The sequence below is a fragment of the Semicossyphus pulcher genome, unplaced genomic scaffold (assembly GCF_022749685.1).
Source record: "Semicossyphus pulcher isolate SPU_LCO1_2020_fin unplaced genomic scaffold, fSemPul1.0.p SCAF_11, whole genome shotgun sequence".
Classification (NCBI taxonomy): Eukaryota; Metazoa; Chordata; class Actinopteri; order Labriformes; family Labridae; genus Semicossyphus; species Semicossyphus pulcher.
Window position 1 is genome coordinate 22,922,635 of NW_027211615.1, and position 27,595 is coordinate 22,950,229.

At 44.4% G+C, this 27,595-nt stretch overlaps 1 protein-coding gene across 1 annotated transcript; it reads left to right on the forward strand.

Moving 5' to 3' along the window:
- Nucleotides 1-27,595, forward strand: disp1 (dispatched homolog 1 (Drosophila)). Its single transcript, XM_069656151.1, has 9 exons — nucleotides 1-697; nucleotides 17,116-17,145; nucleotides 18,518-18,641; nucleotides 19,038-19,165; nucleotides 21,958-22,052; nucleotides 22,861-22,958; nucleotides 23,092-24,681; nucleotides 24,841-25,104; nucleotides 25,231-27,595. The coding sequence occupies exons 1-9, from the start codon at nucleotides 18-20 to the stop codon at nucleotides 27,043-27,045; spliced, it is 4,824 nt and encodes a 1,607-aa protein (XP_069512252.1). The 5' UTR covers nucleotides 1-17; the 3' UTR covers nucleotides 27,046-27,595.

Consider the following 27,595-nt stretch of genomic DNA (forward strand, 5'->3'; position numbering starts at 1 on the left):
CCCACTGGGAGAGGACGATGGCCCTGAGCGATGCAAGTGCCGACCCTCTGGCCTTCAGCAACGGAGACCACCAACCCCTCAGTGCTATCGGAAGTGCCCCTTTAAGCGCCAGCACGCTGGTTAAAAAATGCCAGGACCCTCTTACAGCTGCCTCTAGCGATGATTGCCTTACAGCAGACGGAGAGGAAAATGGCATAGTGAAGTTTGGAGGGTCTAAATTTCAGCAAAAGCAGCAAAGACCTCATGTCGTCCAAAGAACAAACAGATCAACCCAAAATGGCGGCGTGGTCAAACAGAACGGATCTTTGACGTACCTTCCCCCATCCTCTGCCGCCTCTTCCTCCCCCGCTGTCATAGACTCCCAGAGCCTGGGCAATCGCCACCTCCCCTCCACCCTGTCTGCGTGCTCAGCCTCCGCTCCTCTTCAGACCCCAGCTCTCTGCTGCCAGCAGTGTCACTTCCAGTCCCCCCTGTGCTGCCCGTGTGGACAGCAGGAGTGCCTGCGTTTACAGAATCCAGGGGCAGGTCCTGGGCCTGGCGCCGTTCTTAAGCATGGGGCGCCTTCATCCTGCCCGTGCTGCCACTCTGCCTGCACGTTTCCTCACCCCCATCCCCATCCATCTTCCCCTTTCTGTCTCCATCAACACCATCACCAGCATTGGCAGGAGCACCTTCAGAACCAGGCGCCTGGAATTAGGTAAGTGGAAGGGGCAGGGCTCTTTGATGTTTTCTCATCTGTTTGACGTTTGATGCTGTCGCTTATCAAACTGGTGGTTCCCTGATTCAAAATGCCAAACTAATTTTGTCGAGAAACAGAGACACCATATTTGTGTTTGTGTTTCTAAGTATGATTTTAAGTAACTCCAGACATGTTTGAGTTCCACAAAGTGAATATCTGTCTGCACCAAGACTACAACTGACGTCCTGTGACTCCTGTCACTGTTTTGAGTGCTCTTCCTCAACAAGGAGAGTGGGCGTTCATTTGAAGCGGACATCTCCGCAAAGTCGTTTAATCGCAACTTCGGGGCACGTTATAGAAATCTGAAGCAGCAGCGGCAAGAATTTTGCCGCGGCGGGCTTACTAGACCCTAGGACACAAACAGCTAAGGCAAAGTTTATTCAGATGATGAGAGAGGAAGTTTGAAAGTTTTACGTTCAATTAAAGAAAGGCTACTGTACAATCAAGCACACTCGTTTGTTTACACACAGGGGGGACCATGCCTTCTCCAGTCAAAGCACAGTGTTAGCCAGTGATCCATATGCAGTCAGTTGTTTCCTTCCCCTTATTCCAAACCCCCACGCCTTCCCCTGCATCTGAAACTGGAACTATCTAATGCTTTGTATGATAGGATTTCTCTCCATCACATACTTCGGTTTCTTTCTCTTTCCATCATTTGCTGCCGTCTGTGTGTCTGTCAGTCTATCTAATCTGTCTGTCTGTATCACATGAATGATCGGGTTACGTGTTGCTCTGTTCAAATGGTTCTCTGCCACTTGTTTCTCACACAGCCGAGATACAAACTTATTTTCTTTTCCCAGAAGTCAAAATACTGCTAAACATAACTATTAGAAATCAGCATGGGGCTGCAAGGTCTCCCGCCCTCTCCGATGGAAGCTGGCTGATAAAATGCAACGCAAGACGCAACACTGATTTTTACATGAGTATAACAGACTTGTATTTCTGGTGCTGACTAGCAAAGGCAGGAACATTCAATCAAATAGTACATACAAAATACAATACATACATTAAAAAACTATTTTTCACTTCTTTTGCAACAAATCTCAGAGTTCTACCGACTGCTTGCTGCAGATGAATGTGACAGATATTATTATTGAATGCAAATAAATCAATAAATGAAACAGATTAGTTCGTTAGTAACTAGACCGGCCTTATTTTCTCTCTTTATTGAGTCAAAGGTATTTCTAATCAGAATAATCAATGCAATGAGTGTAGAATACTCGATTCCTTGCAGTGTTCGAGTCGGGTCCTGATTTTTAGGACTTGTGACTCGACTTGGACTCGAGCACTGAATGACTCGGACTCGGACTCTGACTTGCGTGTTGACCGCATTCGGACTCGGAAGCTGGAGAGGAGGATCCGGACTTATTTATTGATAAGGACTGTTTTATTGGTTTTAATAATAATTGTAATTAATTCCGTTTCGAGCGAGAGCTGACACGTGTTCACTCGCCGTCTTGTTCAGCAACAGTTCCTGCAGGGTGCCTAAAGAGGCGCTTTAGAAGAAGAAGAAGAAGAAGAAGAAGAAGAAGCTACCTGGGATATTTTTTGAGTGCAAGTGGACAAAAACAATATCGGCTTACTTTCATGTACCGCTATGTTACTGTCACACTGTACGATTATAGCTACGTGTATGCAGCATTGGGTGTGTCGCGGTGATGCGCAGACTGCAGTCATATCACTGTGGACTGGACTAACGGGCTCTTAATGAATTAGGATTTTGGTTAATCACGTGTGATTGCAGGTATTTTTGAGTTTAACCTGAAGTGATCGCACCGCAGCAGAAACGGCGTGCGTATTTACGCGTAACACACAGCGCTGTAACTTCATGCATAATTTAAATCTCTACACACGCCGACAGGATCCGTCCAAATGTGATGCTTACAAATGCAATGTGTTTTCTACGCATATAAAAGCTCCCACACAGTCAGTCAGGGTTCAGTCTGGAGTGAAACTCATAAATCCTGAGCTCCATCAGAGCTGTCTTCAAATGTTAGTTTTAGAAGTCTCTTCAGTTCTCTCTGGAGTTTCCTCCGTCCTGTCAATTTATAACAGTTTAAATCAGGTTTTAGTTTTGCTGCTTAAATGAACGATATTCGCTGCAGTGACATGCACACATGGAAACACTTACAATCGCTGTAAACAGCTTGTCTTTTAAAGCAAACAGTTAAAAAAGACAAACATCAACACAGCACAGTAAATAAATCACCTGAAAGCTGCTCAACATCATTTATAATCATTTATTGATCAGTTGGCTCCGTGTTTTAACAACATCACACCCTCTACGACCTGAGTGCAGTATACACATGAGCCTAGTTTGATCATAATTAAACCCTGAGGACTCGGACTAGGACTCGTATTCTTCTTTGGTGACTCTGACTCGAACACTAGGGACTCGAGGTTTGGCGACTCGACTACAACTCTAGTATGCTTGGTAGTTGCAGACCTACTTCTTTATGATCTCCAAAGAGGATGGAAGGCAGGAGGTGAATCAGCTTATTTTTCCAGTAGCAGTTTGTCATGGGGAATCTGATTAGCATATTCCTTCTTTCTTCACAACATGGAATTTTCCTGCCTGAAATGAAGTTGGATCTCCCCTCAAAATGTTCATTAAAGTGAGACGTTGTGGGTGGCATGAAAGATGAGGTTTGTTTGACCCCGGCAGGAGCACATACACCAAACCTGGTGTGCACAAACTTAACCCTTGGTGGGCCGATGGAGGCATAAAAGCATCTCATGTAAATACTTTAAATAGCAACGTTTTTTTTTTCCTCCCTCTTTTTTTTAATTCTCAGCTTTTCTTTTACTCTTTTAAAACGCTCCTTTTTTTTCTGTAATTCTCTCTCTGTCCCTTCGTCCTCTGTCTCCGGTTCAACATCCGAATGGAGAGCAGATGTGTCGTTGGACGTTTGCGTCTCTAACGTTGAACCACTCTCTTATTTACCAAACAGGTCTCTCTTGTTCAGCGATGACAGGTTTGAATTATAGGGCCGGGGTTTGCTCCAAAACTCTATTCCCAACTCCCCCCTTTCCTGTACAGGTTTTGTGTGTGTGTGTGTGTGTGTGTGAGTGAGTGAGAGAGAGAGAGAGAGAGTGTGATTAGACTAAAGCCAGAGATATACTTGCTTTTAACTCCGCGTACGCATGATGGCTGCCGTGCGTACCCTGCATCTGTTTGGCGCGGCGGCTGTGCACGTCCTCAAAAATAAGGGCTACGCGTACGTGAGATGCAGTATGCACATGACCAGTAGGGGCAGTGAAGAGGCAGAGGGGATGTGACAGGGTCAACACAGCAGCAGGCAGAAAGTTTTGAAGAACAGCTGATGGATCAAATCTGCTATTATCCACATCTGTACAATGTGTTATTACTAGGGCTGTGCCGTATCATATCGTTCACATTATACCAGTATAATTTTTTTACGTGATAAGAAAGTGTCGTATCATGATATCAAAGATGTAAATTTGCAAGACAGTTGTTACGGCTAACAGGTTGCGTACTGCTTTACCTGAACTCACCTCCGCTTTAAATCAATACGAGCGTGAGAGACGCCCGTCTGTCCGTGTAAGCCCCGCCCCTGCATGCGCAGAGCATTCGAGTGTAGGCGGGGCCGCTCAGCTGAGAGCAGAGAGCGCATTTGGCGGAGTGCAGACTTCAGTGTTTGATAGATATTAGCAAAAGACAAGAAGAACATTTTACTGCACAGAGAGCGGCCATCGTCGTTACGTGCTGCTTCAGGAAACACCGGTGGCAGCGACGTCACGCCTGCACAGTGAGTTTACCCAATACGCCACGCAGACGTTTATGAGCTTAATGAATGAACAAATCAATTGATTACTTTTAATAAAACCTACGTTTCGCTTCAGATTTCCATCTAATTGAACTTCGTAGCATAGCCAAAATGCTGCTGCCTGAAATCACAAACAAAACATTATTCAGTTTTATTTTTTCATATCGTCATGAATGTCGTTATCGCAACATTTTGTGAAATATCGGGTAAATTTTTTAGGCCATGTCGCTCACCCCTAGTGACAAACGCCTGTCAAAACAGCTGGAGACAGATCATGTTAGAAGACGACGTGGAAACCTGCCAAACTAAATGGAAACAAGTCTGGACCGTCCGTGCACGTAGCAACATGTTGGAGAAAGGGAGTGTGGATGGTGCAGACGGCGTGTTCTGTCCACCGAACACACCAAACCTTACTCTGCCGTGATCTCAGAATTAACATCACAGTAACCTCCTCGAGTGTCTCCATGTCTGTTGTTTACGTCCCGCACATACGGTAGTTTCATACAGCCTCAGCTCTCTGGTCTGCCCTCTAGAGGTATCCTCCAGGAACACACGTAGTGCATAGACAAGTAAGTGAATAATCACGTTCATGACGCAGCCGGTTGTGTACGCGAACGCAAGGCCTGAACCTTTTCTTTCTCTTACTCCATTCCTCGCCCTTTTTGCAGTGGGCAGTATGCAGGACTGGTGACAGTCAAAAATAACTTGCATGCACACGAACACATGGACATAAACTAGGATAGGACTATATATTCCTAATGCCATCCTCTGAGGGTAGGGAGTCAGACAAGAGCTGTCAAATAGGAGTTTGATCTGCCGCAGGGCTGTGATCTGCCAGATTAGCTGAGGGATTACATCTGTGATCACAAGACACTTATGTCTCTCACACACACTTTCAACATTACATCTTTGGGGAGACCTTTTTATGTGCGCTTCAGCACAGGGGATTTGTATGCCCCTGTTCTCAGCTTCACATTACATTTACCAAGAGCTGCCCATAGTTTGTTTCTTTGTGTTTCTATTCTGGGAATGATTAAAAAGCCTTTTTGTCTTTATCCATGTATGAAATGACCAAATCCTTGGAATAAGATGAGGCACAAATCAGATTCAGCCATCCGTCTTTATCTCTTTTCGTTTTTTTAACTTTCTGGCTCTGTAAAAAGTTTGAAGATGTCTGTATGTGCTGTAAGATTATCTCAAACCACACTGTGTGTACTATTCATGATTGCATGGAAACTGTTTGGCCAGGGTCACCTCAGTGTTTGCCAGCAGGTTTTGAGGCTTCGGGTGAAAGCTTTAAAGGGATAGTTCGGATTTTTGGACACCAAGTTGTATGAAATACTTGCTAGTAGTGTAGTGGATGCAAAGCTGTTAGCTCACTCAGCGAGTCCCGTGGTCGGAGTTCTGTTCGGTTCTGAACGTAGAATAAGTAGTTCCGGACGTCAGGGTCATGACACCAAAAAGTTTTACCCTACAAAAACAACAGGCAGGCAATGGTGATCTATTTCAACACAAAATCATTGTCCTAGGATTTCATATACTGCGCCCTTTTTTTGGCACTATTTTCTCTCTTTGCAAACCCAGTATCACTACGCCTGCTGCAGGCTGGTTTCTCAGGTAAGCCGACCTAGTAGCTGTTTCACGTTGACTCGACATGTCGGACTGTGAAAGTGATGAGAAGTGCGCAGTATATGAAATCCTAGGAGGCTGATTTTGTGTTGAAAATGGACTCTGTGAGTGAGCTAATAGCTTTGCATCCAACCCACTACTAGCATACGACTTGGTGTCCAAATATCCGAACTATCCCTTTAAAGTCAAATCACAGGTGAAATGCTTTAGTCGCTCGATGCAGCTCAGGTGTTTTTCTGTTTTACACTTGAGTGTGTTCAATGCGGGGCGTTTGGTAAAACAACAGGTGTGTTATTTGGGAGTTAATTCTGCATACATATACCACAGCTACAAGTAGGGTTGGTGTACTATCGAATAGACGTGACTCGTGGCTTTGTTTTAGAGACTATATCATTGAATACAAAAAGTCAAGCTATATTTTCTAGCATGAGACCGTGAGAGGGTTTTCTCACACATTCCCCACTCCTACAGACCGCTCTCCTGGGCCATTGCGTATGTTTTTGGATCTTAGAGAAAGCAGGGAGCAGGGCTGAACTTTTGCGCACCCTCTGCGTGTATTATAAACAGCCCAGCAACACTTAAAAAGTCGCCCAATTCAGCGGGACAACCGCGGACCTGGCAACCCTGCGTAGAGTGCACACATGTGGTATATGCAGCCATGAAAGAAATCTGGGTCAGGGGGAAGCACGACACAGAATATGTATACCTTCAGAGCACCCGAGGTTCAGCTGACCATCCTTTACTGATGACTGTGCAACAGCCACCGAACACTTCAATGACACTCAACCATTCAGGGGTCACGCCGTGTATTTAACCTCCCCCTGCTCACGCTCTGCTCTCCTGGGGCTAAATGTTTCTGCCCTCTTCACAGATGCCTCTCACGACTGCCCTTGTTGTTTATGGCAACCACAAGTTTGGTTTAGATACACGCCTTGTCAGATAACAAGAATTCCTGTTTCTCACTCCCTCCGACGCCGTCTCAGCAAAGGTCAGCTTTTACTATCTCGAGTAAGTTTAAATGCTGTAGTATTTATAGACACCGGGCGGTTTGGTTGCTATGACACATGGCAAAAACTGTATGAAAACATATCAACTGCAAAGTGCAAAGCAGTTTATCATGTGCCATTAAAGAACATTTTATCAGTTTGATGGGTATGAACATCTTTAGTGGACTTTGTGTGTCCGCACAGGGTTGAAACCCTCCGAGCTTCATCAGCATCAGAACGCCTTTGATCTCATTTCTTTTCTGTTTTTGTGAAAATATCAAATCCGAGCTTTCTCTTCGTCTTGTATTCTTTCTTGCATGATTTCTTTTGTCTCCCTCTATCCGCTCCGTCTCGGTCAGACAGCCGCAAGTCTCAACCAGCTGGGGTGTGTCTGATACTGATCTCTGTGTTCTGTATTTCAGGGTGTCAGTCTGTCAAGGCTTTGAGCATTAGTATGAGAATATTAACTGTTTGCAGGGCGTTTGGGACGCTCTTCTTAATCGTCTGGACCAAGTAAGGCCTGCTGGTGCTTTTCCCTGTTCAAAATGTCCCCTGTAAAACTGCATGAATACCTGGTGTCAAGCCTTTTGGTTAGAAAGTTACTTAGTCTAAGGCCATGTCCGCACGTACACGGTTATTTTTCAAAGGTAGCTTTTTCTCTGCGTTTTGGCCTTTCATCCACACAAACGGCGCTTTAGATCACTGAAAACAGATCTTTTGTGAAACTCTGCCCAGGGTGAAGACTTTAAAAAACTCTGTTTCCACGGAGACGTGTAGTTTTTGTCTCGTGACGCCAGGCTGTGCGCCGTTATCTCCGACATTCCTTGCAAAATGACGGACGAGACATAAACAGTGATGCTTAACAGGACTTTTAACATGTTAACACATATATGTACAGTTACGCGTCCACTACACTGAGGAACAAAGGCGTCGGGATACATTTTTCAGACTTTTTACTGGCTACGATTCTTCTTCTTCTTCTTCTTCTTCTTCTTCTTCTTTGCATGACCGTGTTATATCGCCACCTTTTCTTTTCGCTTTTCTTTTGTGTTTTTGAGTTTTCGTTTGGACGGGGATTTTTTTTTATAACTGTGCTTGTGTGGACGGGGTTTTTTAAGGAAACGAAGGAGGCAAAAACTTCATGTTCAATAATACCTGTGCACGTGTAGACATGGCCTAAGGGTGACCACACACTGCCCAGACAACGCCCAACTCACCTCAACATTCTGAAGTTGGCAGTTGCTGGTTGCAGTCTTTGACAATACGCCAGCTGTTGGTGCATATCCAATGTGATAACAGGTGAATGAACTGTCTGTGCAGGTAATAGTCCTGTTAGAGCTCAACTTTTCCTCTAGTGGTGAATTTAAGCTGAGGCAGGACAAGAAGTATAAGAGGAGAACTAAAGGAGGGAGAGTGACCGCGTGAAGCTAGAGGGATTAAGCAGACGAGTGTTACAGTTCAATCTTTGGATCTTTCGCACACTTGGAAAACAAATCAACTTTTGCTCGTGTTTGTTCTCTCTCCTTTTTGGGGCGGCTGTGGCTCAGTGGTAGAGTCGCTCGTCTTTCAAACGGAAGGACTATTTACCTTAACTCGACCTAAAGCTTTTCCTTTTTTCTTTTTCTTACCTTACTTTGTTTTGTTGCTTTATTTTTGCATGTCTATCTGTTGCCCTCCTGTAACCCCTCACCAACACACTGTATAGGTGAGCATGAAGCAAAGCCCATGAAAGAGAGCCATCCCAGATCAAAGCCCACGCTGTCCATTTGTAATGCCAGATCAAAGCCTGTTACATCTGCGTTGTCATAAGCTGGCTGAGCAGCTAGCCGGGCCTCAGCTCAGAGGAAGATGGCTTGCTGCTGCTAGCTGGTCAAGATTATCATAACTCTTTGAAGGTGATAAATTACTGAGACTGAGACTGTGTAAAATGTAATTAGTTTTTCTTTGACCATTAAAGGCTGTACTCTACTTAATAATAAACTAGTGTATTACTGACTAGCACTGAGTCGGTGCGAAAACTATCAACAATATCAGGTGTTTGTTTGTTTAGAGCAAATTAAATCACTCATAAAACACTGTGCCTGCTGCAGAAAAATACAAGCCACTAATCAAATATAATTTCTAAAGTACTGAGCTCATGTCTGCTCTGCCTTTTAGAGAGGCGAAGCCCTGAACTCTTTCCAAAACATGATCTGTTTGTCATTGTGGCTTCTGCAGGCAAGTAAAATAGAGGATTAGAAAGAACAAGACTGTTCTCTTCTTTTGAAATAATCACCCCAAACATCACGCGAGACTAAAATATGCTAACCAGCTCTACCACAAGTAAGTCAAAGAACGAGTCAGTAGATTATAGCTTCTTTAAATGCTGTTGTTGAAATCTCCAGAAAAGAGACATTTTATCAAGAGAGTTCAATTATGGTAAAATGGTAAATGGACTTTACTTATATAGTAGAGATAGACCGATATGGTTTTTTCAGGGCCGATACCAATTATTAGTAGTCAAGGAGGCCTATAACCGATATTTGGAGCCGATATTCATTTGCAGTAAAAGTGAAAATATTGGCGTCAAAATTTTGAATAATACAAACTCCAACACTTAACTTTGTTTGTTTAATAAACATATGCTTAAAGGCATTTAAACAAACAAAAAGCGCAGGGAGTTCCCAGGTTCAGCAACATCTCTTATAAAGTTAACTGAACATTTAAATAAATAAATAAATAACTTCCTGAAGTTTTATTAAGTAAATAAAACAAAGTTAAAAAAATTAGCAAAGAAATTAACTTTTTCACCTCCCCAGCGTGTGTGTGAGCACTCTGCACTCTTATCGGCCCGTCGGATACAAAAAAATAAAAAAATTGAAAAACAAAAAAATTGGCAAAAAAAAAATTGAAAAACAAAAAAGGCTGATGCTGATAATCGGCCCGGCCTATTATATAGTGCTTTTCTAGTCTTGTGACCATTCAAAGGGCGTTTTCACATTAGGTTGCTTCGTACCATACCCGAGTACGGTTGCCCCCCCTCTCCTCTCCCCCGCCGGTCAGATTCACATTGATAATTTCGTAATGCACCTCAAAAACAAGGAGAAAAAGAAGAGTACAATCAACTACCGAACATTGTTTATGTTGTCGTTTCAGTGTAGAAAAGCACTATGCCTACTATTGTTCATATTTTGGAGAGAATCTCAAGGACGACCTTCTCACCGACATTCCTTCTGTATCAGCCGTGAACGTGCAGTTCAGAGGATGAGACCGGCGGTGCTGCGCGCATACGCGGATTTCGGAGGAGACATAAAAAGCACTCCACTTCTGTGGTTTGGTACGTTTAGCTTTCACACCGTACCCGAGTACACATGAACCGTCCTCGAGGCCACCTTTTCAAATGGACCCGGGTACGGATCAACGAACCGTGCTCGAGTACGCTACACAGCGTTCACACTAATCAAACAAATTGGACTTTAGGAACAAGTGTACTCGGATCTGGGCTCGGGCCTCAAATGTGAAAGCCCCCTTACACTACATGTCACATTCACCCATTCACACACTGATGGCAAAGGCCTAAGTGCCAGATGGCTCTGCTTTCGGGAGCATTTTGGGGTTCAGTGTCTTGCCCAAGAACACTTCGACATGTGACTGTAGCAGTCAGGGATCGAGCCCCCAACCTTCCGATTGAGAGAAGACCGATTCTACCGCTGAGCCACAGCCGCCGGCCCAATTATCTATTAGTTGTTTTTGGTGTTTATTTTCCTACTGTCTAAATATATACAGTAAGAACTATGCTGATTGTAAACCTAGTAAAAGAAAGGAGTGCATACTGTCTGAGTCTGTTGATCTTAAACGGGCTTAACCCTGGCAGCCCCTCGTGCAAAGTCTGTTAAATGTGCGGGCCGATGTGTGACCCCAGCAGGTAACAGTCAGGAGCATTCACAGCGAGCAAGGGGCAAAAGAAGGGTCCGATGTCGGGTTCTCTTTAGAACACTGGTTGAGGAGTAAACTGGTCCCGCTGTTGTTCATTTGGTTGCCACGACTTCACGTGTGATTGACGTCCTGTGACTCGGGCGAACGACCGTTCATTTGGAGCGGACATCTCCAGAGTCGTTTAATTGCAACTTCGGGACACGTTATAGAAATCTGAAGCAGATTTCCAATTAATGAAAATATTGTCATAGGTGATGCAACACAGAATGTTATGCATGTTAATATAAAGTATTTAGCAGCCTTTATAGTAACATGTAACACCCAGACTTGGCTGCTGTGTAAAACCTTCCACAACACAGCTGTCACTTCACTTATGTTGCTTGGACATGTCCCCTGTCTCTGGCTCTCTGCTTACCCCAGAGTGATAATGAGAGAAGAGTGTCCCAAGCTGACCTGCATTTAAACTTTGTGTTAAAACAGCACAGGCCTGTTACAGTGTTTATTGGAGGCCTATTAGGAACATGATGCCCTGTGAATCATACTGTGTCACCGCAGAAGCTAATGTACCTCAGAGCATCCAGCTTTAATGTAATTTATTATCTCTGTTACTTGAATATAATATTAACTCTTAACTCTTTGTAGATTTTATCTTATGAACTTAAGATTTGAACTTAACTCACATGCTGCTTAAACAGAACTTTCTACTGTCGTCTGCATATGAACATATGCAAACTTAAACAGTTCATACTTAAACATTAGAATTGTTTATTGAGCTCTTTCTACTTTACAAACACTGATTTGTTTTACTAATGCCATCCTGACACACAGTTATGATCACTGTGGGGGACTGCTTACATCCATCTTAGTATTATGGTATTGTAATAAGAGTCTCTGTGTCCCAGTCCAGGGGCTGCAGCCTTTTGAAGGCCGATTGCGTCTCAGAAGGCTGTCCCAATTCGAGGGCTCCTTCAGATGCTGCAGACGCCGGGCCACGTGGGATCCGTCAGGTGCATCCTTTGCGGCCCACCGTATCCCAAGATGCTTTGCGTGCGAATTTAAACGAAATGGCAGACTCTTACGCAGCCGAGAAATACACTTTAAAATGTAAAAGTTTTTTGTTTAAACTAGCCAGTGTTACACATGTTTAAAAAATGACAGGGCCCTTGAAACATATGATCTTTAAAATAATAGGTTAACTTACTCGACGTTACTTATGCTATAGCCCTCTAGCTACCTGTTGCTAGGCAACAGGAGCGGCGTTTGATGACGCAAGGGTAGACCAGACCGTCTCATGTCAGTTGGGCTTTAACGGTCTACGCAGGCTCTGAATGGAGCATCCTCCGTGGACCGCCTCCTCTGAAGGCTGCAGCCCCTGTATTGGGACACAGCTTCTGTATAAATATACACACACCGGCCTGCTTATCAGGCACAATGGAGTGTTTTTACGCCTGACTTGTCTTATGATGTAATTTGGATTTGCTCGCTGGTCACCTTTACCTACTGATAGGTTGAGCCTCTGATTGTGTGCAGCGTTCCAGCAAGGAAGCAGTTAGGGCCAGGCGGGCCGGCAGTCTGACATTTGACACTAATTGCTCTCGCTCCAACTACAAGGCATGAAATATGTACCTGCCTGTCAGTTGACAATTTAGCCGCCTCGCCTTTGAACCTTCTCACTCAAGCCCAACGGCACACATGCTTTCCAGGTCACAGCACAGGTCCTTAAAGCGCCTCCACTCACACCTTTCTGACATTGAAATTGGAGGGCTGCTCTCCAAAATCCAAAATAATTTCAAATTGCAGAGGTGCTGCTTCTTTGTCTTGCTCTCGTCTTCTCTTCTCTTAGCCATCGTGCTATCTATCAGTTGGCACCAGTTGGTCCGAGGGTAGCTGACAGCTAGCTGGGGATTCATCTGATTGGCCAAATGGTATAAATGCATGACCTGTGTATACAGGGCTCCACCTGATCAAAATATTGGCATGCACATCGCCTGTACATCGCTCCCGACACATTGTCAGACCATTGTTTTGGTGACTGAACAATTTCTCTCTAGATGTTCAAACTGAATCTGGTGCGGCCCAAAATTGCCCAGTGTGAAGGGCCAGTAAGCAGACACACACACACACACACACACACACACACTCTCTCTTTCTCTCTTCTCTGTTTCTCTCTTCTGTCAGCACAGTGCTGAGTGAGCGGCTGGCGGTCTGTGTTTACCTTATTAATTAGCCCAGTGATCCAGAAACACTCTCCTTCTGGTAAATAGAATAACACTGAAAGGTCACTCGGGGACGAGGGAGCGGGATTGAAAATAAAAGAGAGGGCAAAGGCCACGGAGAGAGCGAGAGAGAGAGAGAGAGAGAGAGAGAGAGAGATTAATAGTTGGATGTAGAGGGCGAGTGGGAGTCTACATATTGCCACAAAGAGAGTGATCATTTAAGCCAGCAGGATTGGCTGTTACCCTCTCTCTGTCGTAACCGCTAACCAACCCTCGTTTAATGTGCATATGGGCTGTTTGTGTTGCATCCTTGTTTTTTCCTTTGTTTTAAAGAGTGCAGCCAGATGGAGCCAAACTTCAGTCAGCATCGACTGTTGTTCCCAAAGTCTGTAATTCATCACCTAAAGTCGTTTCAGAAAGGTCGCCTCAGTTTTATGAGAACTGGACAAACCAAAACGATTGGCTTGATGGAATCTTGATCCGTCTCATCTTCATAGTTTAAAATTCTGCGGCCAAATGGCCGACGCAGGTATGCTCCACACCTTTCCAATTGGCCGATTCAGATTGAAGCGCTGCAGGCCAAAAATTCAAAACAGATCCTCAGTAGACAAATAGATATGCCTGAAAGCGTTTATATAAATCCATTCCAACTATTTCCTGGAACTGGCCTCCTCAATTTTGGGCCATATCTCTGTACTGAGTTCAAGGCCATACATGGAAAGCCAAGAGACGGAGCGCAGTGAAAAGAATTACATTAGCAATACAGACTTTTTCCCTTGGCAGCAATTTCAAAGAGGGATGTGTGTTTTTTATTAGGGATTGTTAGTTTAAACCAGGTTAAAGGTCACTTTTTAAGATGAAGGGAACGTCCGCCTTACCGAAGTCGATAAAAGTATTACAAAAAAAGAATAATTTAATATTTGAGAGCATCAAGAAGTCTTCAAGAGCTAAAAAAATCTATCACTTCAAATGTAACAACTTAATTTTGATCACATATATATTCCTAGAAAAAACAACAAACAGATTCCCTGTTTGTGGTTGTGTGTGTTTGGAGACTGTAAACCTGTGTCACAGTGAAACTTTAACGCAGCCTTTCTCAAACCAACCCCATGTGGAGTTAAATTCATCGCCAATAGCTCTGGCTCGCAAAACAATTATAAAAACAGTTGAAGAATTATCATCTTCATACAAGCTGTTTAAAGTATAAATGTTGATAAAAACAAAACTTCTTGTTGGAAAGATTTAAAGAAACGTGAAAATCAGTACAGCGAAGCCAAATTTGTCGTCTTTTTGACACCAAAAGTATTCCCTACTCTGTCAAAATTGGTGCCTACTGGGATAGACCAATATGGTTTTTTCAGGGCCGATACCGATACCGATTATTAGTAGTCAAGGAGGCCGATAACCGATATTTGGAGCCGATATTCATTTGCAGTAAAAGTGAAAATATTGGCGTCCAAATTTTGAGTAATACAAACTCCAACACTTAACTTTGTTTAAATGCCTTTAAGCATATGTTTATTAAACAAACAAACAAAAAGTGCAGGGAGTTCCCAGGGTCAGCAGCATCTCTTATAAAGTTAACTGATAATAAATAAATAACTTCCTGAAGTTTTATAAAGTAAATAAAACAAAGTTAAATAAAAATTGCAAAGAAATGAACTTTTTCTCCTCTCCGCCGTGTGTGTGAGCACTCTGCACTCTTATTGGCCGTCAGATTAAAAAATAAAAAAAAATAAAAAAATTGTTTTGTTTTGTTTTTGTTTTTTAAAAGGCCGACGCCGATATGCGCCAAAATGCCGAATATCGACCCGGCCGATAATCGGTCGATCCCTAGTGCCTACATTACCCACAATGCAACTCAGCAACTGAAAGTAAGGTCAGAGATTCAGGTGTGTTATGCTAGTAGCGTTACCACTAGTTAGAACAGTCTTTTACTTTGACAAGAGACAAATAGACAACAACAACCGCTTTGGGCCCTCCATCCAGATTGCTTAAATCACAACACTCATACCCTTAGTGTGTTTGGCTACAGCAGAGGCCGCCTTCAAACTCTCTTCTGTTTCTCCTATTTGTTTCATACAGTGAGCATGTGAGTAAATGGTAAATGGACTGTACTTAAATAGCGCTAGTGTTTGCGACCACTCAAAGCTGCTTTTACACTACATGTAACATTCACACACACATTCATACATTGATGTCAGTCAGTCATCACATTCATACCCATTGGGGTATTTGAATGTTCAGTTCAGTCAGGTCTTGCCAAAGGACTGTGCAGTAGACTGTAGACTTTCCGACCTTCCGATTGAAAGACGACCGACTCTACTACAGAGCCACAGCCGCCCCACAGTACAAGAACCTAACAGTGTACTTCAGCACAAATCAGGAGTAAATAAATGTTGTCATTTTCATTTCTGAGAGAAGATTTGTAACATGTTAACGGTGATGTAAGGCTTCTGTAATGTTACGGCTTTAAACTGCTCAGCTGCAGTTATTCAGCACATTTATTTACTGTGTTGTCACATTAAACTGCAGTTCACCGTTTGCCGCTTCATGTTCCTCTTGCAGTATGTTTAGTTCTGTAGCTGTTAGCTCCGTTAGCCAAACACATCACAGGACACCGAACTTGCCAGCCAGCTAAGTTAACTAACGTTAGCTCTCCTCTCCGTCAGAGTAACCAGTAACTTGTCATTAAAATCAGTTTGGAGAAAAACGCCGATATATCTCGATTATTATACGTTTTCTTGTATTTCTTATATCTCTCAACATAATGTTGTCTGTTACTGCAAAAGTCTATTTTGTAGAACTTGCCATAAATATCAGTCTAATCCAAGGAGCGCTCAATCTGCTCTCTCTGCCTCTCCTGAGGGAGACGCCATCACAGTGAAGTTAGGACTCTACTCTCTCCTCTACCTTGAAACTTCATCACTTCAAATGCTTTTAATGAGCATCAAAGTGATGCATTTCTGCCATGAAATTGTTTAACCAAGGCCACACAGCCCAGCTTACTGTAACTAGTTTACAAACTGAGATCCAATTACAATTCGGGCACAAGCAAGATAACATGACGACACAATTTCTAGTATCTACTGGCTCTTTGTCACTCTCCACCCTCTTGAACTTTTCCTCATTAGTTCTCGTATTCTCCTGACCGCTTTGAGACATTTATCAGCCTTCCTGTGATCAGGGTGCTGTTTCCCACTTTCCTCCTCTTCCCCTCCACCCAGGGCGTTTGCTGCTCCCAGCGTGCTGGACACTCTCCCACCGCTCCCAGGAGGAGCAGATAAATCCTGAGTTAGTGTCGGTCTGAATCTCTTTTGGACCTTCCAGAATCAGGAGGCCCTCACTACGCAATACAGTAAAATAAAGTCGTCTAACGTGGGTGTGTGTGAATGAATTTGATAGCCGGTCTGTCCTAGAGCTGGAGGTGCTTTATTATCTTGCTCCGTCAGACTGGATTGAGCAAGTTTTTGTGAGGTCGCTGTCTTTCTCATGAAGCGTTATGGGTTAAAATCAGACTGGATAATATATCGTCTGTGTGTGTAGCACATATAGATATGAAAGCTTGTCTGTCACAGCTTAAAAGGATTTGAAAAAGGAGCAAAGAGTACGTATGATGCGTTCAGTGGGAAGTGGTTTTGACAGCCACGTCAGTTTGAATGTTTTCAGTGGTCCAGTGCTGAAGGTGTGCTGCTGCTGCTGCTGGAAAACTGAAAGGCATTGGCATGTGAAGAAAAGATGTCCGCTCTTGCTCAAAAGTCACTGCGAATCTGTTTTGGATTGGCTGTTGCCATGACTTCAAAATCTGAACCTGATTTATCTCCCTCCTTTTTGTTTTTCAGCCCTGCAAGGCCCTTTCGATTCCCCAAAAGGTAAGCGCTGCCAAAAATGGTTTCTCCTGTGTTGATGCTTTGGAATCGCACAGCTCTCTCCCCCCTTCCTCCCTTTTATTCATGTCACCCATCGATCATTGCTCCCGCGGAGCCGTCATTCCTCAATAGTGAGTCATGAGAGTTATCGACGAGAGCTGCGCGTCTCTCCCTGTACCTGACCTCTGTTTACCAGCAGCTTGGATCTCCTAATGTCTCCATTATACTGCAGTAAACTCTGCTGTCTCAAACGTACTCATAGAGACTGTTTGATAGAGAAGCTTTTACAAAGTCTTAATGTCAATAATGTCAGTAATAAATAATTAAATTAATTAAATTAAATTAAATTAAAATTAATAAATGTTAGTATACACAGCAAGTCCAGAGACCTTAAGGAGACTGAGATGGAGTAGGCTATATCCAATATGATCCATTTCCTTCTTTATTTACTTTTTCCTCACCTTATCATTTTGGACCTCCTTTCGTTACCTACTTGAATAACTCATCTACCAAATTATTTTTTGTGAGCAGGTTGTATTTGACTGATTAAATTATATGTACATAGAAATGTAGAATCTGTAGGCAGGGACGTGGATTTCCAGGAAGGCAAGTGTTCTGTTTGAACTACGCTTCTAGTCCGAGTAATATTGACCAATCACGTATCAGCAGGCTGCGGCGTACGCGGGAAAAATAGTCCATGAGGAGAGCAAAAGCAGGCGGAGCATAATCCGCCGTAATGCCATCCCGGCTCCCATCAGCGTGATCTGACGACGATTTAGCTTCTTATTAATCTCTATAAACAGACATCAGCATGCTAACAGCTAACAATCTGTTCTAGATCTAACATTTAACTTGAGATGAATTCCCTTGACGCTGTGTCACGACAGCCGTTCAGATTTCCCGACTTCCTCTAATGCATCAGATCGCTCTGACCTCCGTTCAACAAACGAGCATTTTAAAAGTTTTCTTCTCCTCTTGAGGACAGACCTGACAAAGCTTGAATTTTTACTTCTTACAAATCTGCATCATAATGTTGAAATTTGGGCAAAGGTAAGACCCGTTAATAACAAGTAAATCACAAGAAAACAGTTTCTCTTTCTGTAACAATGCAGCACGCGTTAAAGGAAGTCTTGACAGGAAGTCGTTTATCGTTTACCGGCACGTTCACCGGTGTCCCCAGAGGCTTTATCGTCTCAGACTATAGCTGATGGGATCCGAGATTGGCAATGTTTTGACTAATTTCTCATGAGCAGTTGTCATGTTTCTCTCTACATTTAATGAACTATTCTCGCAATCTTAAAATATTGGAGAAGCTCTGACAGGTCCAACATTGTCATCGCTATGCTCTAACTTAGAGTTTCCTCCTGGTTTTCAGTTACGCCGAGCTGATAGCTGACTGGCCTGTCGTAGTGCTGGGGGTGTGCACAGTGCTCATCGTGGTGTGTGCCCTTGTCGGCGTCCTGGTGCCGGACCTGCCTGATTTCTCCGACCCACTGCGAGTGAGTATACACCCGCTGTGTTTTCCATTCTGGATAGATATCATCAACCCTCCTGCAACACAAAGAGACCTTGTCTCTTACGACTACGACTCAAGATGCTAAAGATGTGCGGAGGAGTTAACAACAGGAATCACATGGCTTCAGCCCAGAAGTTTATTTATGAGACACAGACTTTCCACTTCACATATAAAGAGTAATAGTGCTTCACTTTATTCTGCATGAGAGAATCTTTCCTTGAGTACTGAGTGGGTGTGATTCTCTTATAGAAGTAATGTTGAAAATTTAGCTTCTGTTAGCTCGTAGTGGGTGGAACCAGCAAACGTTTAGTGTTGTGAAGTGTTGCTTCAATCATCAATAACTGTTTTGCTTATTGTTGTTTATGTTCTTACCCAACAGGGTTTTGAGCCACGGGGAACAGCTATTGGCCAGCGACTGGTCACATGGAGCAACATGGTGAAGAACACAGGCTACAAAGCCACGCTCGCCAACTACCCCTTCAAATACGCTGACGAACAGGCCAAAAAGTAATTTGATGCACTTGATGTTTCACTATTCACACATGCTTATGTGTAGCCATCTTTTTAACTGTATTTAAAAACCACTTATTTATACCAAAAGACTGTTTAACATAGTATTTTTTTTAGGGATGCACGATATTAGATTTTTTGCCGATATCCGATATGCCGATATTTTACAACTCATTTAGCCGATTACCGATACCGATATTTTTTTCCCTCACACCTAATTGCTGAGATCATCAACTCTCTTCTGTATTGGAATTAGCGTACAGTATAATAGTGATACTCTTATCACATTCGTTACAACGGTCGGGGTGACGGGTCTTGAGATGGTTAATCAAGTTTGTAGTGTTGAAAGACTTTGCCTTGGCTCCTCCTCGCATCACCGAAGCTGAGCAGTCATTGCAAATAGCAGCTTTGCTTTCTATTTCGGACACTTTGAAAAACTTCCACACCACGGACATTTTGGCTTCTAACTCTCTCATGCTGCAGGTAGACACACGTGACGTCATCACGCTGCGCCGTGCAGGTCTTCTTCGCGCCGGGGACATTGCGCCGAGGTCGGGCATTTAATCAAGTCTGCGGCAGCCCATTATTTTATCGGTTAATTATATCGGCGGATATCGGCGTGTTGGCCGATACCGATAACGTGCCGATAATATTGTGCATCCCTAATTTTTTAAAATCTTATTAAATTACAAATTAATTGAATATTTGAACCGTCAAACAAGAAGGGGCTTGAATCCTGCCTTTGAAAGACTACATTACCCATAATGTTCAAGACTGGGGTTCCAAAAAAACTCAGCTTACAATCACACACAATCAATTTTATTTTGCCTGTGACCCGATGTCTGCCTACAGAACATGGACCGGTCCGCTTATGTCCTGCTGTCAGTTTAGCCAGGGGGAAGCCTGCAGCCTCACAATATCGGCGCACAATATAATTATAGTTTCTCTCAGTGAGGGGTCAAGGCAGAGCCAGGATATGAGACGGAGGTAGTGAAAGGGGGACAGAAGAGTTGAAGGACACTGTCGACAGACATGCCGAAAAGTCTGAATCCCTTCTTGAAAGAAAATGGGACCTAAAGTAAATTACTATCCACAATGTGGTGCACTGTTTCCTCTGAGTGGGAGTATGCTCGCTAATCAAGAGTAGGTCTTGTTTGTGTCTGTATATCTCGTTTACTCTTCAGTCCTTTGTTCCCCATTTCAAATCACGGCTTGTATCTGATCTGCTCATCTGGCTGCACGTTGCCAATTAGACGCCTATTTGATTTTAAATTGTTGGTTTGTCTAAAGACACAGGCACCAAAATATGACTGTGGTCTAAATGAATGACATTAACGATTGCAGGAAGGTCACGCACCTTTCACTTTTACATCCTGCATCCATGTCGTTAAGATTACACTTTCTAAAAGAAAACCCAGCCGCACTCTGCTGAAAATGGATCCCTTAAGCTGTAGCCTTCGTCTTTTCCTCTCTCTCCACCTCTCTGTCTCCTGCTATGTCTGTAGCTGTCTTTGTCTTCCTCTCTGCCCCGCTGTCCTCGTCTGTCTACAGATGTAATTGTGTACTTACGTGCTGCGGCGTACCGAGAGGCCTCTGCTGCTGTCAGCGAGCTTCCCTGCCTCATCCCCTTCTGTCTGTCAACTCTTCAGTCTCTCTCTGACAGCCGCGTGATTACTCTGCCATTCTCATCCGCTCGCCGGCATGTAGGCACCGCATTACTCGGAAATTACGGCCGCAGCATCATTCTCGCAAACGAACACATAAATACACACAAATGCAGACTACACCAAAGACTTGTCTGCACTTCGCCCCCTCAGGTCGTGTTCAAACAGAGCCACTATACAATTATTATAATAATTACCCCAGTATCCTCGTACCATAGTAAGTGATTGATTTGATTTGGGGAGGAACAGCAATTACTGCTGCTTATTTCTTTACTAAGCATCAGATATGCTTCCTTCACTTTGTCAGGCTGACTTTGCAGCCTCTGAGACAGCAACGTGTCCGTCCACTGTAATTCATGTAAACAGAACGTATGTTTCTGTTCCTTTAGAGATTAAGCTCTAGAAAAAATTATAATAAATAGATAATAAAAATAACTTGTCTTGCAAATCATTCAAAGGATGTTTAAACTAAAGGTCTTTTCAGACGGGGGGCGACACTCCGCCTGCGTACCCGCTCGGATCGTGGGGTCTCACTGCGCTCCTCGTGTGAATAGACAGGCACACAAGCACTCCGCGAGTAAACCCCCGGCGCTATACATGCTGTAACCATGGAAACTGCTTCTCCGCACGACTGTATCCGTGCCGTAACATAGCCTGGCTTAAGTTAAAACTACGATACATTACCTGAAACATCCAGTCTTGCGCCCGTGATCTGCCGCGCAAAGGCCGTCCTGTTAATGTCTCTGTAGCTGTTTGAAAAGTGGTTACAAAACTCCGGGTGAAGTCACACGCAGCAAGGATCAGTCTCTCATCCATTGGTTTTCCGGTTACTACAGCGTGACGCGTAGAAAAAAGTTAAAGAACCTTCAACTCTGGCAGCGGGCGGGCGTGTGCAGGTAAAAGAGCACGGCTGCAACAATTTCACGGGAGCGCGCCCGCTTGTTGCTCCGCCTGTCAGATGGCCTCCCTACCTGCCTGCTCGTCTCTCACTGAAAGGCGCGTCAACTGCCCTGTCTGAAAACACCTTAAGGCATACTTTCATTTTTTAAAGTTGCCAGTTTGTGTGATTAAATAAAACATGCCTGCAAATAACGCAGACGGTGCTAATCTTTTATTGTTTTGCAGCCACCAAGAGCCCAGGTGGCCAGAGGACCATTTCGACAGAGACAAACGGCAAGCAGAATGGGACTTCAGCAAAGATTTCTTCTGTGACGTTCCAGGTAAGATTTTAAATACATAAAGAGAGAATACAGAAAGTACACCACTCCAATTGCGATCAGAGGATAGTGCACAATATATAGCTGTTATCTTCTGCATTGCATTGGTAAGTGCTTTTCTCAGCACAAGATCTTTGTGGAACAAATAGTAGAATTCTTTTTTGTGTCATATATCTGATAGGATAACTTCAGGATTTTTCAGCCTAGACCCTATTTTCCAATGTGTGTAAGTGACTAGTGGAGACAACAATTATTGAAATCGATCCAGTGTTCAGTGAGGGAGCACCGGCCGGCAGCCGCGAAATGAGATACAATGTAACTAAACGGGGCACCGCGCATACGCCAATATACAGCCACTCAAGGCGCTTGTTTTTGCTACTGACAGGCTCAGATCGTCATAATATGTGTTTGACAAGACAAAGAGGGAGAAGTGCTGTTTGTTGTGTTGGAGTACAGATCTGTTCGATATTGTTCGTTGCTATCTAAAAGATTGTCATGGCTGAAGATCCTGTCTCCCTCTTCGTCTTCGTCTTCTCTCACTCCTCTCTCCTTCTTCCTGCAACAACTACGGTCTCGTGCGAGATTTCAGCGCAAGACTTCTCCGTGCGCGAGACTTGGTTACAGACAACAACAGAGAGCATAAGGTTGTCAGACACTTATTATAATGATCTGAGCCTGTCAGTAGCAAAAACAAGCACAATGGGAAAATAGGGTCTAGGTTGAAAAATCCCAAAGTTAACCTTTAACTGTTATTAATTCAGGAAAGGTGTTTTTTTATGTTTTCAACATAATTCAACTCTTGTATGTGCAGGTGACAGTTACTCTAGGCTTGTGTTCACATCAGCTGAGGGGAAGAACTTGTGGAGTATACAGGCCATCAAATCCATGTGCAATCTGGACAACACAAGGGTACGTACATCAGACAGCACATGCTCAAGACTGGTTATGTTACATTTGTTCTATGTTTAGTTTAGGCAAACCTTTAAAGGCTTCATTTTATGGCGTGTGTCTTGTGTAGTTATGTTTTTTTCTCTCTTCCCAGGTGCGTTCCCATCGTGACTACTGGAGTCTTTGTCAGCGCACTAATGATGCATCCTGTTGCCCCAGCTGGACACTTGGTAACTACGTCGCCATCCTCACCAACAGATCGTCCTGCCAGAAGATCACAGAGCGCGATGTGTCGCACACGCTCAAGATCCTGCGATCGTGTGCCAAGTACTACCACAATGGCACTCTGGCACCCGACTGCTGGGACATGGCCCTGCGACGGAAGGACCAGCTGAAGTGTGCGAGTGTACCCCGGAAGTGCACTAAGTACAACGCGGTCTACCAAATCCTTCACTTCCTAGTGGACAAAGATTTCCTTAGTGCCAAAAGCCTGGAGTATCCTCCACCTGTGCTCAAACATAGCATGCTCTTCTCCCCCACAGAGAAAGGACAGTCTATGATGAACATTTACTTAGACAACTTTGAGAACTGGAACTCCTCAGACGGCATCACTACAGTCACAGGAATCGAGTTTGGCATCAAGCATGACCTCTTTCAGGACTACCTCCTCACAGACACGGTGTATCCTGCCATAGCCATAGTGATCGTCCTGCTCGTCATGTGCGTGTACACACGCTCAGTGTTTATCACTCTCATGACAATAATAGCCATCATCAGCTCGCTGATTGTGTCTTACTTTCTCTACCGGATGGTTTTCGACTTTGAGTTCTTCCCCTTCATGAACCTCACGGCACTCATCATCCTTGTTGGCATTGGGGCAGATGACGCCTTTGTGCTTTGTGACGTTTGGAACTACACCAAGTTTGATAAGCCGCATGCCGAGCTGGCAGAGATAGTCAGTGTCACCCTACAACATGCAGCCCTTTCCATGTTCGTCACCAGCTTCACCACCGCTGCGGCCTTTTATGCCAATTATGTCAGCAACATCACTGCTATACGTTGTTTTGGTGTGTACGCAGGTACTGCCATATTGGTGAACTATATTCTCATGGTGACATGGCTTCCAGCTGTGGTGGTGCTACATGAACGCTACCTGCCGAATGTGTTCCCCTGCACCAAGCCTCCACACCAGGAGACGGGTTACAGCACCAGAATGTTTTGGACAGGTCTCTGTCAGAAGGCCAGCAAATGCTTGTTTACTGTCTCTGAGGGGTCCAGAATTTTCTTTGAGAAGGTGCTGCCCTGCATCGTCATCAAATTGCGCTACCTTTGGCTTTTCTGGTTCCTCGGCATCACAGTGGGCGGGGCCTATGTGGTGTGTGTCAACCCGAAGATGAAGCTCCCGTCTCTGGAGCTGGCAGAGTTTCAGGTGTTTCGATCCTCCCATCCGTTTGAGCGCTACGATGCAGAGTACAAGAAGCTTTTCATGTTTGAGAGGGTTCATCACGGCGAGGACCTACACATGCCCATAACCATCATCTGGGGTGTGACCCCTGTGGATAACGGGGACCCCCTGAACCCAAAAAACAAGGGAAAGTTGGTGCTGGACAGCAGCTTCAACATCGCCAGTCCGGCATCTCAGCTGTGGATACTCAACTTCTGCCAGAAGCTGAGAAATCAGAGCTTTGTGCATCAGTCAGAGGAGCAAGACTTCACCAGCTGCTTCATCGAGACATTCAAACAGGTCGGTACTGCATATTTACATCATGTATTAAATATATTAGACATTCTGAGACATCTTACTGAAACTGTACTGGAATACAAAATGAACACCCTCATTTTCATGTCCTAAACTTGCAGTAAAAGTTTAACAAATGAACCCCCCTCCCTCTTATTTGATCAGTGGATGGAGAACCAAGACTGCGAGGAGGCTTCTGTGTATCCTTGCTGCAGCCAATCCACCTTCCCCTACAAGCAGGACGTCTTTGAGTTGTGCATCAAAAGGGCCATCATGGAGTTGGATCGGAGTACTAACTACCATCTAGACAGCAAGACCCCTGGACCTCGATTTGACATCAATGACACCATCCGAGCCATAGTGTTAGAGTTTCAGAGTACCTACCTCTTCACACTGGCTTATGAGAAGATGTTCCAGTTCTACTGCGAGGTAGGGTCTATCGTATTTTACATTGCCATTTAATTGTACGCTCTTTTCCACTGCTCTTTAAGTGGTAACTTTTTTGCTACATGATAAGTTGTATTTCTGCTGATTAATTTTGTGGTAATATTGTAGGTGGACGCCTGGATCGCTGAGGAGTTGCGGTACGCCCCAGCAGGCCTCAGCCATGGCTGGTTCATTAGCAACCTTGAGTTCTACGACCTCCAGGACAGTCTGTCGGATGGCACTCTCGTTGCCATGGCCCTGTCAGTTGCTGTTGCTTTCAGCGTCATGCTCCTAACCACCTGGAATGTCATTATCAGTCTGTACGCAATCTTTTCAATTGCCGGGACCATATTTGTCACAGTTGGCTCTCTGGTGCTTCTGGGCTGGGAGCTTAACGTCTTGGAGTCTGTTACCATTTCTGTTGCCGTGGGGTTGTCCGTGGACTTCGCCGTCCACTACGGCGTGGCATACCGCCTCGCCCCTGAGTCTGACCGCGAGGGAAAGGTGGTTTTCTCCCTCAGCCGCATGGGCTCTGCGATTGCGATGGCGGCACTGACTACCTTTGTTGCCGGGGCGATGATGATGCCCTCAACTGTATTGGCCTACACCCAGCTCGGCACCTTTATGATGCTGATCATGTGCATCAGCTGGGCATTTGCTACCTTCTTCTTTCAGTGCATGTGCCGGTGCCTCGGACCCCAGGGGACCTGTGGCCAGATCCCCCTGCCCAAAAAGCTGCAGTGTCAAGTGTTCTCTGAGGTGACATCAACAAACCCCTCCCCTCAAGGCAAAGTCCCTGGCTTGGGGAAGTACCAGCTGGACAGCAGGGATCGGGAAGTGGAGCATTATGAGTTAGAGCCGTTGGCTTCCATTCAGAAAACTGAGGATAAACCTAGAGAGGAGCAGGAGATGTGTGCTCAACTTTACAATGGAATCTCTCCTCACCACCACCCAACCCCTTATTCCCACATACATTACAAAAGCAAAGCTGAGACTGGAAGAACTGGCCCCGAGAATCGGCTTGTAGCAACACTAAGCACACCTACCATGTGCAAGTACTCTCAAAACACTAACTGCACATGTGCGGACCCTCCTCCTCCTGCTCACCTACATCAGCAGTGGACCACTTGCTCCTGCGCTCAGCCTCCCAATGATTCCCCTTCCTGCCCTCCCACTCCTCAGCTCGTCCCCCTCTCAGGAAACACCCTAAGCAAACAAAATGCAGCCTTTTTGCCTTCCAACCTCGACCCAGTCTACGCACACATGGAGTGCCGTATGCACTATGTCAACTGTCCGCCAGCCCACTTCCACCACTGCTCCCAGGGAAGAGTTGTAGCCTCCAGGCAAGGAACTGCCCTTAGCTGCCATCTCAGGAAGTACTGTGTCCACACTGCAAGCCAGCAGGGTGGCTTAGCCAGAGAACAGAGATCCAAGACCACAGCTTCAAACCAGGACACGGACCTCGCTCCTGGTTCGTTGACTGGCTCAGAGCCTGTAGGACAAGAGGATGATCATAGACATAAAATGATAACTTCAAGTCATGCCAATAGTCAAAATACAGCCACTCCAGCACCAACACAACTTCAGACTCAGTGCCCCTCCCCCTCACTGTGCTCACCGCTCATGACTGACCATTGTTGTGGTGATAACCATGTGTCCTCCACACCCACAGATACAATGCCAATTGATGCTTGTTGTAAAATCCCATGCAACCAGGAAAACCTCCAAAGTTCTCCCGCTGCCCGGGAGAAAAGTGTCAAAAAGTGCAAACGTAACTCCGACAGACAGCGGGCATCCTCAGCCTCTCCAAAGAAACTCTACTGTTTTAGCAGGACATTAAAAGTAAAGTGCAATTCCGCTTCAGATTTTAACGTGCCAAAAACTGAAACCAGTGTGCCTCCTATTGCAATAAACACTAACCCCTCTTCTGAAAGCTTATGCTGATGATGCATTGAAATTTTGATAAAAACTTTATTCCCGCACCAGAAGCAAAGACCCCAAAAAATGACACATCCGATGTTTATGTGCAATAATACTAGGTTTGTGGCGTGTTTGTTGACCAAGTGCCTCAATGTGTTTCATAAAACAGCAAGACCCATGAGATATATTCCGTTTACATGCGTCTTTTTGTGCCAGATTATGCGTTTGATTAACAGTGAAATACCCACTACTGCTGTATCATTATAGGAAATGAATGGTCTTGTTACTACACTAGCTTACTTAAGTGTTGAGCATACTCGTACAGCAGCCATTTGCACCAATATGAAATCATGCAGTATCTATATTGTGATATTGTGTGTAATTATCAATATATGTGGTCAAATATGATCACATCGTCTGTATAAAAAAATGTGCCCCATTTTACCTGCCGGTAACAAGTCATTGCCTGACAGTTTTTGGGAGCAAGTGTTAAATTCAGTGTGCTCTTGTTTTCAAATTGCCACATGCCTCAGATGTTCTTTACGATTAAAGTGTCTTTTTTTTTTTAGCACTC

Coding starts and splice junctions, on each gene's coding strand:
- disp1 (XM_069656151.1), top strand. CDS start 18: ATGGCCCTGAGCGATGCAAGTGCCGACCCTCTGGCCTTCAGCAACGGA. Junction 19,166..21,957: donor GCTGACGAACAGGCCAAAAA/GTAATTTGATGC, acceptor ATTGTTTTGCAG/CCACCAAGAGCCCAGGTGGC. Junction 25,105..25,230: donor TGTTCCAGTTCTACTGCGAG/GTAGGGTCTATC, acceptor GTAATATTGTAG/GTGGACGCCTGGATCGCTGA.